General features: G+C 44.1%; 3 protein-coding genes across 3 annotated transcripts in view; all 3 read left to right on the forward strand.

Moving 5' to 3' along the window:
* LOC146548102 (NACHT, LRR and PYD domains-containing protein 12-like) overlaps window positions 1–18,145 on the forward strand; it is a 431,005-nt gene that overhangs the window by 59,800 nt on the left and 353,060 nt on the right. The gene's annotated exons all lie outside the window — the stretch shown is intronic.
* Window positions 2,152–6,298, forward strand: LOC146548104 (protein NLRC3-like). Its single transcript, XM_085266201.1, has 4 exons — window positions 2,152–2,306; window positions 3,929–4,164; window positions 4,269–6,057; window positions 6,197–6,298. The coding sequence occupies exons 1-4, from the start codon at window positions 2,152–2,154 to the stop codon at window positions 6,243–6,245; spliced, it is 2,229 nt and encodes a 742-aa protein (XP_085122327.1). The 3' UTR covers window positions 6,246–6,298.
* The window catches only part of LOC146548105 (ribonuclease inhibitor-like), a 36,537-nt gene continuing 28,130 nt past the window's right edge, over window positions 9,739–18,145 (forward strand). The window contains exon 1 of the mRNA XM_085263802.1: window positions 9,739–9,847. Coding sequence (XP_085119928.1) covers window positions 9,739–9,847 — 109 coding nt within the window. The remainder of the gene's footprint in view (window positions 9,848–18,145) is intronic.

Here is an 18,145-nt window from a genome sequence, read left to right on the forward strand (position 1 = left end):
TTCTTGCTAAGATCTGAACTCTGTAAGTTTAAGTGAAGTCAGTGCAGCAGAATCAGAGAGAAGAGCTGAGAACAAACTGAGTTCATTCAGAGACAGAAAAAACTGGCTGATGATTGGCTGACCTGTCAGCGTTATGAGGCAGACACAATATCACAGAGGGATCAGCTGATCATATGGCTGTCAGAGAGAACTGATCAGTTATTGATGTTTGTGTTTGCAGAGGTCAGAGGTCACAGTCTCCAGTATCCAGCTGTGTGTCTGTGAGGAGTGACTGGTCCAAAAACACACCTCCAGTCTTCAGTGATGAACCTGCAGCAACAGTGAACTTCAGTCATGGAGCTCAGCTGACCATGTAAGAGAGCTGCTGACTCAGAGTTCAAAGGTTGTTTCTATAAATGTTCTGCCAGTGACATCATAATTTAACCTAACACTGGTCTGTGTATGAAGTATCATTTAGTGGCAGTTGTTAAAGTTGTATAATGATGATGCTAGTTTGGGGTGTATTTTCCTGCTGATGCAAATGCATCTACTTTGCCCTTTGTCTGGTGCTTTGGACAAAGACGTCCAATGAAACTCAGAACAACACAGTTTGCACCACCAGCAGGCAGAGGAAGTGGCTGACATCCAGAAATCCTACCAGTGGCTGAACAAAGCTGGACTGAAAGACAGCACAGAGGCACTAATCATGGCAGCACAGGAACAAGCTCCGAGCACAAGACCCATAGAGCCCGGGGTCTACATGGCTCTTTTTGGGGGGGTTGTGTTGTATTAATAGTGACTTTGTTTCTTTGGACCTGACCAAAATCTTTTGTTTTTCAGTTCAGTTGCAACATTGACTAACACTAATGCAGGGGTCGGCAACCTGCGGCTCTTTAGTCCTTACAGTGCGGCTCCTCGTGGTTTGGGAAAATAAATTAGAAGTATTTAGCTGAAGTGTATTTTATTTATGTTCTTTTTTAACTTGTAGTTCTAAATTGGAAGATTATTGTGATATTGAAATATAAAAAGAAAATTATATTTTATTATTTTTTCATCGTTCAAATAAGCGTCACACTCGTGGAAGCCGGTGTACCCGCCGAAACGCCGTGCATTTATCGAGACTTTCAACCCCAGGAAGGCCAATTATGGATCTTCGGATCCACATTATGTCAGCAGCTGTTCTCCACCGTGAACTATGTTAAAAACAAACACCGCTCACGCCTCACAGACGACAGCTTACAGTCCTGTAAAGATGAAAGTGACTTCGTACAGCCCCGACCTGCAGACGCTGTGCGCAGAGGTTCAGGAGCAGAAGTCCCGTTGTAAACATATCACGGCAGACCCGACGATGTTTGCATGAACACGCTTTTCAGCTTCTCTTTATTGACCACTTTTCACACACGGTTGCTGTACGCACACAGCCGGCTGTAGCTTTGCAGCTCACAGCCCGACACACACCAACACAACAGCACAGACGTTAAGGCGGCGAGGCGTGATTGCGGGTGCCGCTCAGGTGCGTCCGCCTCCCCTGCAGCGGCGCTGCAGACCACGCCCCGCCACACACATTAACCAGGTAAAATACATATTTAGGCAGAATTTTGCAAATATCTATTTTTCATCTTTCAGCAGCATAGAGCTTTTTTTCCAATTATTTTTTAAAAGTCAGCTCAAGGCTCCAAAAGCACAAAGGAGATATAAGGGTGGCGGCTCACAGCAGTTTTTGTTTGCTACATCATTTTAGTTCAGCTGGGTGTCTTTCCTTTTGTTATATTTCTGTAAGAGTTCAAATGTGTTCATTACATAAATAACATGTAATTTTCTCTGTAGCACTTCATGGATTTCATAAGCAACACACCTTAGTTGTTCACACAAAGCATAAAGGTAAAAAACAGTATATACAGTGTTATCTTCATTCTAGATGTCAAAAAGTATTTGTGGCTCCCAGTGTTTTCTTTTGCGTGGAAACTGGCTCCAAATGGCTCTTTGGGTCCTGAAGGTTGCTGACCTCTGACCTAATGGTATATTTTTTTTAGCTGGATCGTTCTATAAAAACATGAATCAAATCTGAGAAAAGTTTCCACCTGACCTGTTGAATGTTATTGAAGCCAGAAGTTTGCCTTCATACTGTGTTTCTTGCATGCCTTTTGTGGTGTACTAATTGATGTGAAATGAATGCAATGTGGTTGTGTTTGCAGAGGTCAGAGGTCACAGTCTCCAGTATCCAGCTGTGTGTCTGTGAGGAGTGACTGGTCCAAAGACAAACCTGTAAACTTCAGTCATGAACCTGCAGCAACAATGTTCTTCAATCATGGAGCTCAGCTGACCATGTAAGAGAGCTGCTGACTCATTTATGGGTGTTTGAAATTCTGTGACCACTTTGTAATTTTAGTTTATATTTTAAAGTGTTTTTATTTGTAGTTGCCTGTATTTTTATTACACTGTGTGTAACGTGGTGGTTTGTGCTGTTTGGGATTGTTTTGGTGTATTTGTGTCAGAACATCAGATAAATGATTTCATCACATTTTAAAAGAAAGTATCAGGATAATAATCTGAACTGAGTCATCAGAAATAGAAAGATGGTCTCAACAGGCCACTGAGCTGATCTCCAAAGAAATGCAGAAGATTGAAGAGTCCGAGGCTGTTTATTTGTCACAGGCATCGTCATACACGTACAACACAGTGAAATGTGCTGAGCTGCTCCTGTGACTGGACAAAACATTAGAAACAATCATTAAATGAAATAATGAAACATTGTGCAGATGTAATGTTAAAGTGCTTTGTGCCACATTAGCACAGCATGTACTGACAGAGCAGTGCAAGCAGAACAAAGCAAATGAGCAAAGTGATGTAAACAGAGTAACTGAACAGAGTGAGCAGAGTAATATCAGCAGTAATGAAGCAGCAGGATCAGTGTAGCAGCGTGTGACGTCATAATGAATCAGGTATGATCTGAAATATGACAGTGAGACAAGAACATGATGTAAGGTCCTGTTTAAACCCTGATGGTGATGCTATGAGGGGAGCATGTTCTGATTTAGGACTTGGATGGTCTGAGGATAGAAGCTCCTCTCTGTTTGTGTCCTGATGGTGCAGAAGCTTCTGCCTGATTGTAGAAGGAGCTGAAGCCAGCATCATCCCAGAGGTGAAGCTCCTCTGTGTGCAGACCTGAGGTCAGATTCCTCCAGGCTGATGTTCAGGATCTACAGAAACGTGTGGTTGTAGTTATTGCTGCACTGTGTGCTGACAGCAGATACTCAGAACAAAGCGCTGCACACGTGTTCTTTACAAACATCTGTACATATCAAATATGGATCATGGCAGTGAATGAACACGTTTCTGTCATTTGTTTCATTGGCTTCTTTTTTCTGCCTGTGTTCATGTGATTAATGTCTAACACATAAACAGGTTTGTAATCAAACATCACATCATCAGGGAGGCATCATGAAACAAAGTTACTGCTGGAGGCTGAACTCAATTTGGTGGCAATGTTCAAAAATATCACTCAGATCATTTCAAAGCTTTTAGTTCTTCTTCTTCACTTCTGTAAAATAATAGAAAGGAAATCAGAACCCAGAAGTTCACTTCCTGATGACTGAACTCTTTCAAAATAAAGCTGAAAGCTCTGAATGTGACACCGCTGCTCCACAACAGTTTTTAGAGGAGGTCAAAGGTCAGTTCAGAGTGATGGATCCCAAACTTCCAGTACATCCAGTGAAGGACATAATCAGCTCTGTGATGAAGGCTTTTACTGTGGAGTTTGTAGGCTGATCACTCTGTGTTTAATAAGACAGGCAGGAACAGCAAAGGAAACTTGGATTCTGAACTCAAACACAAGTTTCTCCACTTTGACTTTTCTCTGTGACCATCAGAGCTTCTGCACAGTGTCATCAAATCTGGATGTTTGTCACTGACAGTCAATGATTTTAGTGATAAAGAAATGTGTTCACAGAGGGAGGAAGAGGAGTGGTGTCTGTGAGGAGGAGCAGCTGTCCTGCTGTGCTTTGTGTCAGGACGTCCTGAAGGATCCAGTCTCTACCAGCTGTGGACACTGGTTCTGCAGACAGTGCATCTCCTCATACTGGGACCAGTCTGCTTCATCAGGAGACTGGTCCTGTCCCCAGTGTGGAGAAAGATCCAGAAGCAGAGCTGGACTGCAGACAGCCAGTCAGAGCAGCTGTGTACAAAGTAAGACTGAACATCTGTCTGCTGATGGACTCATTTCTGAAAACTGGACTTCTTGTTGTTGTTCAGACATTGAAGAGTTTTCTGTCTGTTTTTCTTTCTTTCAGCAGATGTTGGTCTGCAGGAGGTTTTAGATGAACATAAGATCAGTCTGAGGAGGAGATGTGAACGTGTGACTGAAGGAAGTGATGAAACAGGAAGTAGAACCCTCCTCAACAGGATCTACACTGAGCTCTACATCACAGAGGGACAGAGTGAAGAGGTTCATAGCCAACATGAGGTGAGGCAGCTGGAGACAGCTTCCAAGATGGACGCCCTCCATGACACTCCAATCAGGTGCCAGGACATCTTTAAAGCCTTACCTGACCAACAGAGACCCATCAGAGTGGTTCTGACCAACGGCGTGGCTGGTGTTGGAAAAACCTTCTCAGTGCAGAAGTTCACTCTGGACTGGGCAGATGGCTTGGAGAACCAACATGTCAGTGTGGTGGTTCTGCTTTCATTCAGGGAGCTGAACCTGATCAGAGAGGAGCAGTACAGTCTTCTGGAGCTGCTCCATGTTTTCCATCCAACACTACAGAAGGTCACAGCAGAGAAGCTGGCTGTCTCTCAGCTTTTGTTCATCTTTGACGGCCTGGATGAAAGCAGACTTTCATTGGATTTCACCAACAGGAAGCTGCTGTCTGATGTCACACAGAAGTCATCAGTCAGCCAGCTGCTGACAAACCTCATCCAGGGGAATCTGCTTCCCTCGGCTCTCGTCTGGATAACTTCCCGACCTGCAGCAGCCAATCAGATCCCTCCTACATGTGTTGACAGGCTAACAGAAGTACGAGGATTCACTGACGCCCAGAAGGAGGAGTACTTCAGGAGGAGATTCAGTGATGAAGAGCTGTCCAGCAGAATCATCTCCCACATGAAGACATCCAGGAGCCTCCACATCATGTGTAGAATCCCAGTCTTCTGCTGGATCACTGCTACAGTTCTGGAGCACATGTTGACTACAGAGCAGAGAGGAGAGCTGCCCAAGACCCTGACTGACATGTACTCACACTTCCTGCTGGTTCAGACAAAGAGGAAGAAGAACAAGTACCACGAGGGACATGGGACGAGTCCACAGGAGCTGACAGAGGCTGACAGGGAAGTTCTTCTGAAACTGGGGAGGCTGGCGTTTGAACATCTGGAGAAAGGAAACATCATGTTCTACCAAGAAGACCTGGAGCAGTGTGGTCTGGATGTGACAGAGGCCTCGGTGTACTCAGGAGTTTGTACAGAGATCTTCAAAAGAGAGTGTGTGATCTTCCAGAAACCAGTCTACTGCTTTGTTCATCTGAGCATCCAGGAGTTTCTGGCTGCAGTCTACATGTTCCACTGTTTCACCAACAGGAAGTCAGAGGTGCTGAAGGACTTTTTGGGAAAAAAATACAGAGAGTCATCTCTGGATGATTTCCTTAAACGAGCCATGAAGAAATCCCTCCAGAGTAAAAATGGCCACCTGGACCTGTTTGTCCGCTTCCTTCATGGCCTCTGTCTGGAGTCCAACCAGAGACTCTTAGGAGGTCTGCTGGGTCAGACAGAGAACAGTCCAGAAACCATCCAGAGAGTCATCAAGAACCTGAAGAATAACAAGAAGTTTAAATCCTCTCCTGACAGAAGCATCAACATCTTCCACTGTCTGATGGAGATGAACGACCTCTCAGTACATCAGGAGATCCAAGAGTTCCTGAAGTCAAAGCAAAGGTCAAAGAAACTCTCTGAGATCCACTGCTCAGCTCTGGCCTTCATGCTGCAGATGTCAGAGGAGGTTCTGGATGAGTTTGACCTGCAGAAGTACAACACATCAGAGGACGGACGACTGAGACTGATTCCAGCTGTGAGGAACTGCAGAAAGGCTCGGTGAGTCCAGATGTGATCATTACATCATTGATCAGTGTCGGTTAATAGTTTAATGTTTAAATTAAAAACACAGTCCTTGGTTATAAAGTGCTTTACAAACACCAACATTACGGCTAACAGCTGGATTCTCCTGTTTCAGTGCAGCTAGCCAAACAACAAAGAGCCACTTGCTGCTAAAGACAGAGTGAAAGTGGACGGTATATCCTCCATTCTTCATGTAAAACACATGCAATGAATTGTAATGCACCATCTGTGTTTCCCTTCATGCAGTTTTCTCTTTATGGTGGACTTGGATATTTAAATGTTTCCCTCCTGGAGAGTCTTGTTCACTTGATTAGTTTTTGTGAAGGGGATTCTCCTCACCCCGTCTCCAAGGGAGACACCAGCTACCCTTCAGAGAAAATTTATTTGCCCCACTTGTAACCATGATCTGGTTCTTCCAGTCACTGCCCACAGCTCGTGACCATAGGTGAGGGCAGGGACGTAGATCGACCGGTAAATTGAGAGCTTCGCTGTCAGGCTCAGCTCTCTCTCTCTTCACCACGACAGACCGGTACATCGTCCACCTCACTGTTACCGCAGCAACGGTCTGTCTGTTGATTCCTGCTCCCCTCCCCCTTCTTTACACGACCCTGAGATACTCAGACTCCTCCACCTGGGGCAGGAACGTCTCTGACCCAGAGTGGGCACTCCACCCTTTCCCAGCTGAGGACCATGATGCTGATCCTCATTCACACGGCTTCACACTCTGCTGAGAACAGCTCCACTGTGAGCTGGAGGCCATCACCTGATGAAGCCAACAGAACCACATCCTCTGTGAAAACAGAGACCAGACTCTGGCTGTATCCCAATTCAGGGTCTGCAGCCTTAAAGGACGCATTTTAAGGCCGATTACGTCACAGCGACGGGACGAAGGTCGCTGCTCGAAATGCAGCCCTCAAATGCGTCCTTAATTTCGCTGAATTTTAAGGACGTGGCGGTGTAGACTTCATATAGTATACTACTATACTATACACTATTATTAGTGTAGTCTACTATTATACTATACATATCTGTTTTTAACAGGGAATCTTGATCATGTTACATTTGACTTCTGTTGAGCTTCTTGAATTGTCACCTTCAGTTCCTTTCATTTAGTCTTCCAGTGTCTTTGGTTTAAATGTATTTACCCTGATAACTGCATATGAAACAGTTGACCTCTTTTCACTCACTATTATCTGTTTGCCATAAAAGTGTTGGTGATGTGTTGGGAGAATCATTATTTTCAGTCTCTTCTTATAAACATAGTGAGGCAAAGATGTGGGTCGTGGTCCCTGATAATCAGACGTGTCTGTGTTCTGTTACATGTGACGTTAGAGAGGTTTTAGTGGAGATAAAAACAGGACCAACATCACTCGTGACTGCTTTCCTGTCTTCAGTGTGTTTACTGTTGGAGCTCGTCCTCCTGTTGCATCTGTCACAGCTGTTACGCTCCTCTGTGACTCCTCCTCTGTCTGCTGTCACACTGCAGGAGTTTTTGGTCATGGCGTGTGAATAACTGCCGAGGTCGGCTAGGACGACGCCACCACTCGTTGTCAGACCCTGTCACGCTGTCTGGTGTCATCTTTAGCCGAGGTTATTAAGAACTTCAAAATGAAACCAGTCTCTGTTTTCAGTCTCCGCCCTCTTTTGCAGCTTTGAGCCAGGTTGTAACACCTGTTAAAGTCACCACCTGTTGTGACCGGGGAGTGAGATGAGTGTGAGAAAGATGAAAACAACGTCTCATTCTGACTAGTTACTGGGAACTGATGTGTGATGATGCAATAACAAAGATTACTGTTTCTATGATTTTCTGTTTTATTAATTGTTTTTATTGATGATAAGGACAGGCAGAGGAGATTGGATGGATTTACTTTGTTTTATTATTTTGCACTGAAATGGAGTCCAGTGTACAGTCCTTGGCGTTGCACATTTTAATATGTTTTAGCTGAGACTGTAGTGGGCACTCTTTAAATGTCGGGTCAGTTTGTCACGTTAGAGCCTATTTGTGCCTGTTAGTGCTGCGATGACTTCAGACCGAGCTGACTGAGGGGTCTAAGCTCATGATGCCACCAGCAACACCCGGGTCATGCTGCAGAGTTTTCAAACCCGACATAATTTACTCAGGTTATATCAGGTGATCTAAGAAAGGCCGCTTAGAAAGAAAAGCGAGTGCACTGCTTTAAGTTTCTTGAAGATGTTTAATCCGAACATTCAGCTTCTTCACTTCTAAAACCAAAAAGTGGAGAGTCCCAGATTTTAATCCTAGTGGGAGTGTCCCTTAAGAGGGTCGCTGACCAACTATTGATCATGTGGCTCATCACATGAGCCAAGCTGTGAAAAAGGGTGTGGGTGATTATCAGCAGAGGTTTCAAGAGATGAAACGTCTTCAAGAAACTTAAAGAAGTCACTTTTCTTTCCAGGCTCCTTAGATTACCATGACTGTATGATGAGAACCTACACAGACATATCAGGTGAAGTTTTCAGTGTTTTGGTTCAGTTTAATGTAAAAATGGAGATGAAACACATATAAAGGCTGGTTTACACCACTGAGCCCTGCTCTAAAACACTGACACAGATCTGTCTGTGAAGCTGGCTTTAACAAATAAGAGCTTAAAGTTTTAAAAACATGTTTAGCGCCGAACTGTCCACTTTACTGTCTGTAGCAGGAAGTGGCTGTTTGGCACTGAAACGGGAGAATCCAGCTGTTAGCCGTGATGTTGTGTTTGTAAAGCTCTTCATAAACGAGGACTGTGGAGGAGGAGAGCCTGTGTGAGTCAGGTGGTTCACCGGCCGAGTGTATCAGCGGCAGAAACAGCTGATCAGCGCCGTTTTATGCAGTAAAATAATCTTTCTGTTCCCAAACACATCCACACAGTTTACAACATAACAGCCCACTACATGCACATCTCACCGCAAACATGCATAAACCTGAACATAAAATATGTCCTGTACCTGTGTGATCTCTTTAAGTAACTCACAGAATATCAACACTAACGCCACAAGTTTGTTGGTATTTTAACATTTTGACCATTGATTTTGAATTAAAACCAACAGTTAAAATATTTTTGCACCAGAGGAAAGAGCAGCAGAAATATTAAGACAGATAAATCATTCTGTCTTCAGTCTCCATGAACAGCATCAACATCCTCTGGTGAAATTTCTCTTTCCTCCTTAAAATATATTAAATGTCAGTTTAATTCCAGATTAATGGTTAAAACATGTATGTCACATATGAACATGAGGAAATAAAGAAAAGTGACTGATTCAGTTCCATATATGCTCCAGGGAGGCGTTAAGGTTCATTGAAATTGTTCAGTTATTAAAGTTTAATCTGAGCCGAGCTGACTTCCTCAGGAACAAATAAACACCGAGATAAACTTCACCTTACAGATATAATCTAAATGAATCATATCCAATCTCAGAGAGTTGACAGTCAGCTGTGTGCTGGGAGACATGTTTGTCTGCAGTGTACGAGCTCTGACTGCTCTCCAAAAATGTCGGAGTGAATACATTAATATTAAAAGTGTAGCTGGTGACACAGAAACAGAGGATTTAAGAAGTTTAAGTGTAGGTCGGGTCCACACATGTCCAAACACCTGTGCGTAGTCCTGCTTGTTACTCAGAAACGAACACTAATAAAATGGCCATAAGGCCAAAGCAATGGTTTTGACTGGTGTTGACCCCGCCCCCACCCTGAGTGTGGATGCTGAGAGAAGGGCCAGCTGTGAATATGAGGCTGTGGGAGCAGATGGAGAGAGAGTATGTCGGGGTATCCCAGTACAAACTTTACTGGGGTCAGAAATTAGACAGACTCCAGTTCCTTTGTTTGATTTATCTAGTTTGATGTTAGGAAAGAGATTCATGAGATGGAAAAACCTCCCAGTCTACTGAGATTCAGAAATGATTTGTACACATGGAAACTCCCTGAGTGGGAACAAAGAGTGTCCTGTCAGGAAGAGCATTTGGAATATGGATGTTGAGGATGTGACAGTGCCTGAAATCCTGCTGCTGTTCTGAACCATAGTTTCTGATCTGAAGGTCAAACAGAGTCATGATGGTTGTTTCTATTTGTTCCTTTTTAGTTTAGTTCCCCTGAAATCAGATGTGATATCAGCAGCTCTGAGTTCATTCATCATTATTGTCCAGTGATGAGATTTCTGCTCCGTTTGGTGACAGTCAGCAGATTTTTCCTGAGTGTGGACGTGAACAGTCGTACCTGACAGCAGCAGGTAGCAAACAGAGATCGTCTTTCCAGCTGGAACTCTTCACTGAGCTGAGCTCATTCAAAATGTTCTGGATTCAAGACAGGAAACAGTCCACATGTGTGTCTTCACTCTGACTCTGGATCAGATCTCACTGACAGACTGTGGACATTATGGAAGCCTAAATGTGACGCCATCTTCCTCCTTCATCTGCAGATTAAAGCCAAACAAAGATTCTCATTAAAAGTCTGCAGGTCTGAGAGAGACTGAATCGTTGTGTCATGTCAAACACAGTAAGAGGAGCTGAAGCACAGATGTGAAGAGCAGATGTTCATCAGATTATGACCTCACTCTGTTTTGTCTTCATATACATTCAGTCTGTGTTTATAATGCAGACTTTCTGCTTTTATAATAACATATTTTATATTTTCTGTAATCTCAGACTGGCTGACTGTGGACTCTCAGAGACTCACTGTGAAGTTGTGGCCTCGGCCCTGAAGTCCATCCCCTCCCATCTGACAGAGCTGGACATTAGTAACAACAAGCTGCAGGATTCAGCAGTGAAGCTTCTGTGTGCTGGACTGGAGAGTCCAAACTGTCGACTGGAGACTCTGAGGTGAGTTCACTGACTGCAGCTGTTGTTGTTTTTCTATATTTCAGGCTGCAGAGACTTTGAGCTTGTGTGGAAACAGACAGAGAAAAGAAAGACATGAATGTCAAAGCTAATAAAGGTGAAGTTAGGAGCTGTGATGATGTTCATGTATCAGAAGCTGTCGGGCTGCTACAGAGACGACCCACACAGCTGCTGTGGTGAGGTTTGTGTTAAAGCAGAGGAACACAGGCCCAAACGTGACAGCAAAGCAGGATTCAGGCTCTGTGAGAGGATTTCAAACCGAAGCTGGAGAAGAGAAAGGACTACAGAAAGAAGGCAGCTGAGACCAGTCCAAGTGTTTCCATGGAGCCCAGTCTAACATTCATTTATACACTAACGTACAGAAGTGAACGGGAAAATGAATCCATAGTTTCAAATGTAGAAATAGTTCTCAGTTCATTTACAGAGTTTAATACAGTTCATGAGGAAATGTTCAGTTCGATTCAATTCGATTGGAATCTGGGAAATTTTGCCTCAGACAGAAATATTATAATTCAGTACATTTACATATTTTTGTGTCTATAAAAAGGAAGCTGACACTCGCAAGACTTTATCAAATGTGTGAGCATCACAGCAGAGGCCTTTGTGTCAAAGTAGCTGAAGATAAAACACAGAAAAACATGAAGGTGATTTTCCTGTTCTGGGATTTTATAGAAATATTCTGCAGTAGATCAAAAACGAAAGAAAACCATGAATCAACACATGAACATTACCTGATGCTGCTGAAGTGAAGCAGAGCAAAGTTACAGTGTTTTTGTTAAAGACACAACTGAGCGTTTTGCAATTTGCATAATTTTAAAAAGTTTAAATTTGTTCAGTATTGAACAGCAGAAATTAGGTTTTCTTTTCGAAAGCAAGTAAAAGGAAAAAAACAGCGGCCGACAGCGCTGTAAACAACGGTAGACTTGTGCGTAACAAGCAAGCGAATAATGCAGAAAACAGATTTTTAGACAGGAAACTGTGTGTGTGAGAGAGAGAGAGAGAGAGAGAGCTGTGCATGACGTGTGATTTTATCCTGGTGGAAGCAAAACAGCAAAAGTCAGAGTGAGTTCATGACGATGTTTATGTGAAGCGTAGTTTGGATCTTCTTTTGCTGCTGGTTCAGTCAATATTGTTTGTAGAGAGATAAAACTAACAGCTTTAGAATCAGCGTAAAAAGGACGTAAACACAAAGCGTGGACCCGCCAAAACATCAGAATCGGCGAGCTGTCAGCTTTCAGCCACGACCGTGTCCGTGCCGTCAGTGAGAAAGGCGACATCTCACTGATTCTGATGTGTCGGCGGGTCCGAGCTTTGTGTTTACGTCTCTGTGCAGAATCCGTGTTCCTGCTCTCATTTACTGTTTCAGCTGTTTGGTGGTTGTTAAAGTTTTGTGAGGTTTAACCTGAGATTCTGACATTTCGGGCAAAATAAATTAATATTAAAAAATTGATTCAGGATTTTAATTAATCAATATCACGTTATCCAAGCCAGAATCGATTTTGATCGATGAATCGATTATTAAAACCCACTCCTAATTCAAAGCACTGAAGCATCGACTTGTTCCATTATCCAACAATGAAAACAAGAAACACAGACAGCTGGCCTTCAAAGTAAAAGCTGCTCCTTTTGAAACATGTTGGTGGTAAAATGTAAGAAGAGCTGAAGCACATAAATGATCTACGTGCCAAAATATTAAACACAGTTGATATATTTGTGTGAGTGTTGTGATTCAGGTGTAGATGTAATAATGTACATATAGCAGAGTTTCCTCTTCTAGATCAGCTGATCAGAGTCGGGCCAATCAGCTCTGAGCATGCTCAGTCTGAGTTATGGAGCCACATACTATGATTCACCATGGCAACGGCATGAGCAGAGGCTCCGTGTGAATCCAGAGGAGCAGAAACATGAATGATGACAGTAGATGTTTGTGTGAAAGTGCTGGAAGCAAATGAGTGTGTGATGTTCTTTCAGTGTTGCACTTTGTAGACGCTCCCTGAGCACTGGTCTCACAGCCAGCTGCACATAGAGACCAGTGTTGTTAGTCCAGGTCAGAAGATGACTTGTTGGAATGAAAATGAGCTTGTAGTTTGTCTGCTTTAATAATGTGACTGGAAAAAGGTGTTGGACTTCAAATATGTCCATTTCTGTCACACTTCACCTTTAAAAGTGAAGCCATGTGGTTCCTGGAAGGAAAAACACGACTTTTTCAAGTCTTTGTCCTGTTTTTATGAGAAATGTACGACTTTAATGTGAAACATTCAGAGTTTTTTCTCTTGTTGTGTTTGTTTGAAGCTGCTTCCTGTTGGCTTCAGCTGTTTGGAGTTTCCATTTTCTAAACTTCTACATTCTGAACCTTCTTCAGCTCTGAACAGATGATGAAACACTGAATGATTTCAAGCTCTTTGTCTAATAAACTTACATCTTTCATTCTTTATACAGATTGAGGAACTGTGGTTTGTCAGATATTGGCCTTGATTATCTGGCAGCAGCACTGAAGTCCAACCCCTCGTATCCCACAGAGGTGGACCTGAGTGGAACCTACAGCAACCTGAAGGGTTCAGGAGTGAAGCATCTGTGTGGTTTCCTGGAGAATCCACGATGTCGATTTGAAACTCTGAGGTCAGTCAGCATGTTTTAGTTGTGCTGAGATGAATATGATGTGAAAGTTGTGCTGACACTAAACTGCAGACATCAGGCTGATATTATACTGATCCACACTGAGGATCTTCATGGTAAAGTCTGTTTTCTTCTTCTCTGGTTTAGTCCATTGACTGCAGCAGAACAATGTTCACATTTCAAACAGTGATGCTCAACGTATGGCCCGCGGCCCACACGCGGCCTGCCCACCTTTCCTGATTCAGAGAGAGGGGACCCTGATTAACTGTGTAGCTTCTTCCTCACAGTTCTAAGTATCAGACACAACAATGAATAATCCACAGCTGACTGTCTTTAGCAGGTCAAAGGTCACGGCACACAGCACTCTGTGAAACAGTTTGGAGCAGGAATTCTTGCACATTTACAAACTGACACTGCTGCACGGCATGCTGGGTAATGCTAGCTGCTCAGGTATGGGCGTGCTAATGGCTGTGAGGCTCTGTGGCTGCAGAACACCGAAGAAGAGAAAAGAGAGGTGGAGGATGAAGAAAAGAGGCGGAGATGAAGCAGAAGTTTTGCTCCAGAGAGGAGCTGTGTCTGTGTGGGCGGGGCTCAGGCTGCTCCGCCCACACAGTGACAGTGAAGCAGGTGAAGAGTAATAAATGAAGACAGCAGACAGTATTTGATAAGCTGATGTACAAACATGTAGGTCGTGTCCAAATTCATGGGCTGCATCCTCCTGAGGCCGCATTTGTAGACCGATTACGTCACAGCGACACGTCGAAGGCTGTCCAAATTCGTAGACTCCTCCGAATGCAGCCAACAAATGCGTCCTCCTTTTCCCTGAATTTGAAGGATGGGTCGGGTGTGTCCTTCGTGGCCTACCATATCCCAGAATTCATAGCGCGGCCCAGCCAAACTCCAGTTTCCAACAATGGCGGCCGCTACTAAGTTTTAAAATTACTCATACTAATCTTTTTCGGTCACAAAATAAACTTTTAACATATTTTCAGGTGAGAAAGTAGCTGTGTAAACATCAAATATCTGCTCGGTTTATCAAGATACCGCATATTTGCAAAAGTGCTTCGACGTTTTCGGAGACGTCTGCTACCCACCAGCTCGATAGCTCGCCGGGAGCTCGAGGGTCACTGAAGCCACCGAGAACGGCACAACTCCCGGCACATCATTTTCAGATCACCGCGGACTTTCGCTGCTCAGGTTAAACGTGACTTAGACAACCTCAAAATGTTATTGTTTGGCTTTTTTCAGTGTTTTGTTTGTTCGTGAGTAAATCGGTTTGGCTGAGATTAAAGTTATTAGATTAGATTAGATAAAATAAAACTTTATTAATCCCCCAGGTGGGTTCCTCCTTGGTCTTTACAGAGCTGACTAAACGTCAAACAGAAAACTGATTAAACAGAAGTATGAGACGGTCGAGAATTTACGCCAGTGTCCTGTTATATTTTAGATAGCAAGGAGCAGACGGCTGAGTTTATTAAACTCCACCGAGACAGCGGTGACGCTAATCAGAAGGCTAGACCGTCCAATTTCCCCAGCCGTTTATTTCCAGCCTACCCGACCTTCTGAGGACCCAGCCCACGTAGACCGCAAAGGCCGGGTCCTCGGGAGGATGCAGCCCATGAATTTGGACACGACCGTAGAATGATGGTGGCAGCTACAGAAACAGGTCCATACAGACTGAAGCGTGTCTCAGTCTGAATGTACACTGCTGTTATAAGAGCTGTGGAAACTCAGGTCAAAAGGACGTAACCACACTGCTGACAGTTCCAGGACATTCACAGAGTTACAGCATCATTTGTGACCATAAAGACAGAAAGCTCATCCAAATCCTGGGATTAAAAGTCTGTCCTGGTGGTGTCCAGTCAAACACGTCTCTGTGAAAGCTTCAATCCAACAGGCTCCAAAGTCCTTCTGCTCATTTCCTCACCGGGTTCTTGATGCTCCTGTACCATCTCTCTGTCATCCTCCTCGCTCCCTCTTTGCACTCACAGTCTTTGTGCATCATTAACACTCACATGAGGAAACCCAAAGTTTTACTGGGCAGAAGATGATCATCAGTGACGCTGTCTTTAAAATACTCTTGTTAGAAATGTACGACTTTAATGTGAAACATTCAGAGTTTTTTCTCTTGTTGTGTTTGTTTGAAGCTGCTTCCTGTTGGCTTCAGCTGTTTGGAGTTTCCATTTTCTAAACTTCTACATTCTGAACCTTCTTCAGCTCTGAACAGATGATGAAACACTGAATGATTTCAAGCTCTTTGTCTAATAAACTTACATCTTTCATTCTCTATACAGATTGGAGAGCTGTGATTTGTCAGAGATCAGCTGTGATTATCTGGAAGCAGTGCTGAAGCTCAACCCTTCGTATCCCAGAGAGGTGGACCTGAGCTACCACAAGCTGCAGGATTCAGGAGTGAAGCAGCTGTGTGTTCTTCTGGAGAATCCACAACATCAAATTGAAACTCTGAGGTCAGTCTCCACGTTTTAGTTGTGCTGACACTGTCGATCTGTGGAACTAAAACCTTTATACAGGAAGTCTGGTTCAGCTCTTTGTAGACCTTCTAATCTCTGATGCTCTGAGTTTTACTCAGTAGATGATGCAGAGTTGTGAAGCCGATGTGGGTGAGGACACTCGCCCAGCTCTAACTACTTTGACGTCCAGGCGGCTTCCCTGCTTGTCCTGATACAAACAAACCTGAGTAACCTTGCAGGTCAGATCTCATCAGTCACACCTGTTATGGCAGCTCTCCTCTAGATTGTAGTTCTTGTTAACCTGGGATGGTTTTAGAAGCCTGGACCACAGACTGCAAGGGAAGATATTACTGGGAAAGGCCAAAGCAACCTATTAGACCCATTAAACACTAACATAGATGAATACTCAGATTTAAACCTTTATTGTTTCACAAAGGGTTAAAAAGGGAACGTCCACAGTTTAGACTGCAGCAGATTTTATTAAAGCAGTTTGACAGGAGCAAAGCAAAAACACAAAGAATAAGTGTTTCACATATTAATACATATAACATAATAATAAAAGAAAAGCAAAATAATGATAAAAAAGAATGAAAAAGTTGTCCAGAGCAGCAGGATGTCTGAGGTCTGCAGAAACACAAAAACACAGCAGCTAAAAATAGTTGTTGAAAGAAAACGAGGTGGGAGCTGCTGATTCCTGAGCTTTGATACTGGATTAGCTTCAGTAGTTATTCCCATCACTGCTGTAGGAGCTACATTTAGTCACAGCTGATTGTCTCCTTTGACCAATCAGAAGACTACTGTTGTAAAAACAAGCAGACAAAGAACCAATGAGAGTGAAGAACAGGATAAAGAGCTCGTGTGATGGAGGCAAAGCAATAATCAGCAGACTGTAGCAGTTTCTATCTGGATGAAAGTAGAAGGAGCTCAGCGGAGCTCAGTCCCATATCTTTGTTTAGAAACAACATCAGTGATTTCCTGCTGCTCGAGATGATTCCAGCAGCTCTCATTACAGCAGCTGATGAGAGAAACAGCTGATGGCTCACAGCTCGTACACTGTTGGATCTCCAGATGTTCACGTGGCTGAAGTCTGTGAAGAAACTGTGGTCCACGTAGTTCACACGGCCTCAGATTGGACCGAGCTCCCTGGATCACTGCAGCATCCTCAGCTGGTACATGGACGTCTCTGCTCCTCAGTCTTGGAGCCCCTGCAGGTCCGTCCACACCACCAGGGTCTTCTCACTCACCTTTCCTTTGTCCTCGTCCTTCATCGGCCGTGCTGTGTCTTTGTTCCTGCGGTGTTGTTCCCACGATGCAGCGCTGATGTTCCCTCCTTGAATGCACAACAAGTACGGTGCTGGTCTTTCTCGGGTGGAGCAGAGACAGATTGAAGTCTTTCAGGCTTTAGTGCCGACTTCCCTGACAGAGGCTGGACTCCATGGTCTGCACAGGAGGCTTCTACACTGTGTGGAGGTGACTCCTGGACTTGAAGACAGGCTGCAGGTACATGTGTGATGAAGTGGAGCTACAGCAGTGTGATGGAGCTGCAGGTGTGAAGGAAGTCCTGCTGTCCTGTCCCACCCTCATCTTTGCTTCCTCTGTCTTCTCTGGACTTGTCCTCCTGTTTCAGAAACAGTACTGCTTCATGCCGAGGGTGGACGGGAGCGTTGGCTCTGATTCTTTTACCGTCCACCACAAGGAGACACTGATGCTGACCTCCTGATTCATCTGCATGTGTTCTGCTTCACACTGCTCACCTCCACCAAAGACTTCACAAACATCTTCTTTCTTTGAGTCCAGTTTGTCCCACAAACACTTCCAAATCTCCTCCTCTGAGATTCTGCAGCTTCTTGCAGTGTGACTCAGCTGACTTCTGACAGACCACAGACTGGCACAGCATCCACATGTGTCTCCTTTCAAACAGGCTCTTGATGTTTCCTCCCACATCATTCTGGCCTCTCAGTCTCCTTTGTTCTCCAGCTCTGTAGCTCCAGCTGGTGAAGCTTCAGTTTTCCATGTTGGTAACAGTAAACTACAGCCTCTGCTGTCAGCTGGGTAACTAAACAGAGCTGCAGCACGTCTCTGCGGTGGTGCTACATCCAGCCTGCAGACGGCCGTCTACATCTTGTAGTGGTTTACAGTCACCA

This window comes from Mchenga conophoros, linkage group LG23 (genome assembly GCF_057382185.1).
Source record: "Mchenga conophoros isolate Kocher_MC1m ecotype Shallow Benthic linkage group LG23, M_conophoros_male_GT1.1, whole genome shotgun sequence".
Classification (NCBI taxonomy): Eukaryota; Metazoa; Chordata; class Actinopteri; order Cichliformes; family Cichlidae; genus Mchenga; species Mchenga conophoros.

Coding starts and splice junctions, on each gene's coding strand:
- LOC146548104 (XM_085266201.1), top strand. CDS start 2,152: ATGCAATGTGGTTGTGTTTGCAGAGGTCAGAGGTCACAGTCTCCAGTA. Junction 4,165..4,268: donor TCAGAGCAGCTGTGTACAAA/GTAAGACTGAAC, acceptor TCTTTCTTTCAG/CAGATGTTGGTCTGCAGGAG. Junction 6,058..6,196: donor AGGAACTGCAGAAAGGCTCG/GTGAGTCCAGAT, acceptor CTCCTGTTTCAG/TGCAGCTAGCCAAACAACAA.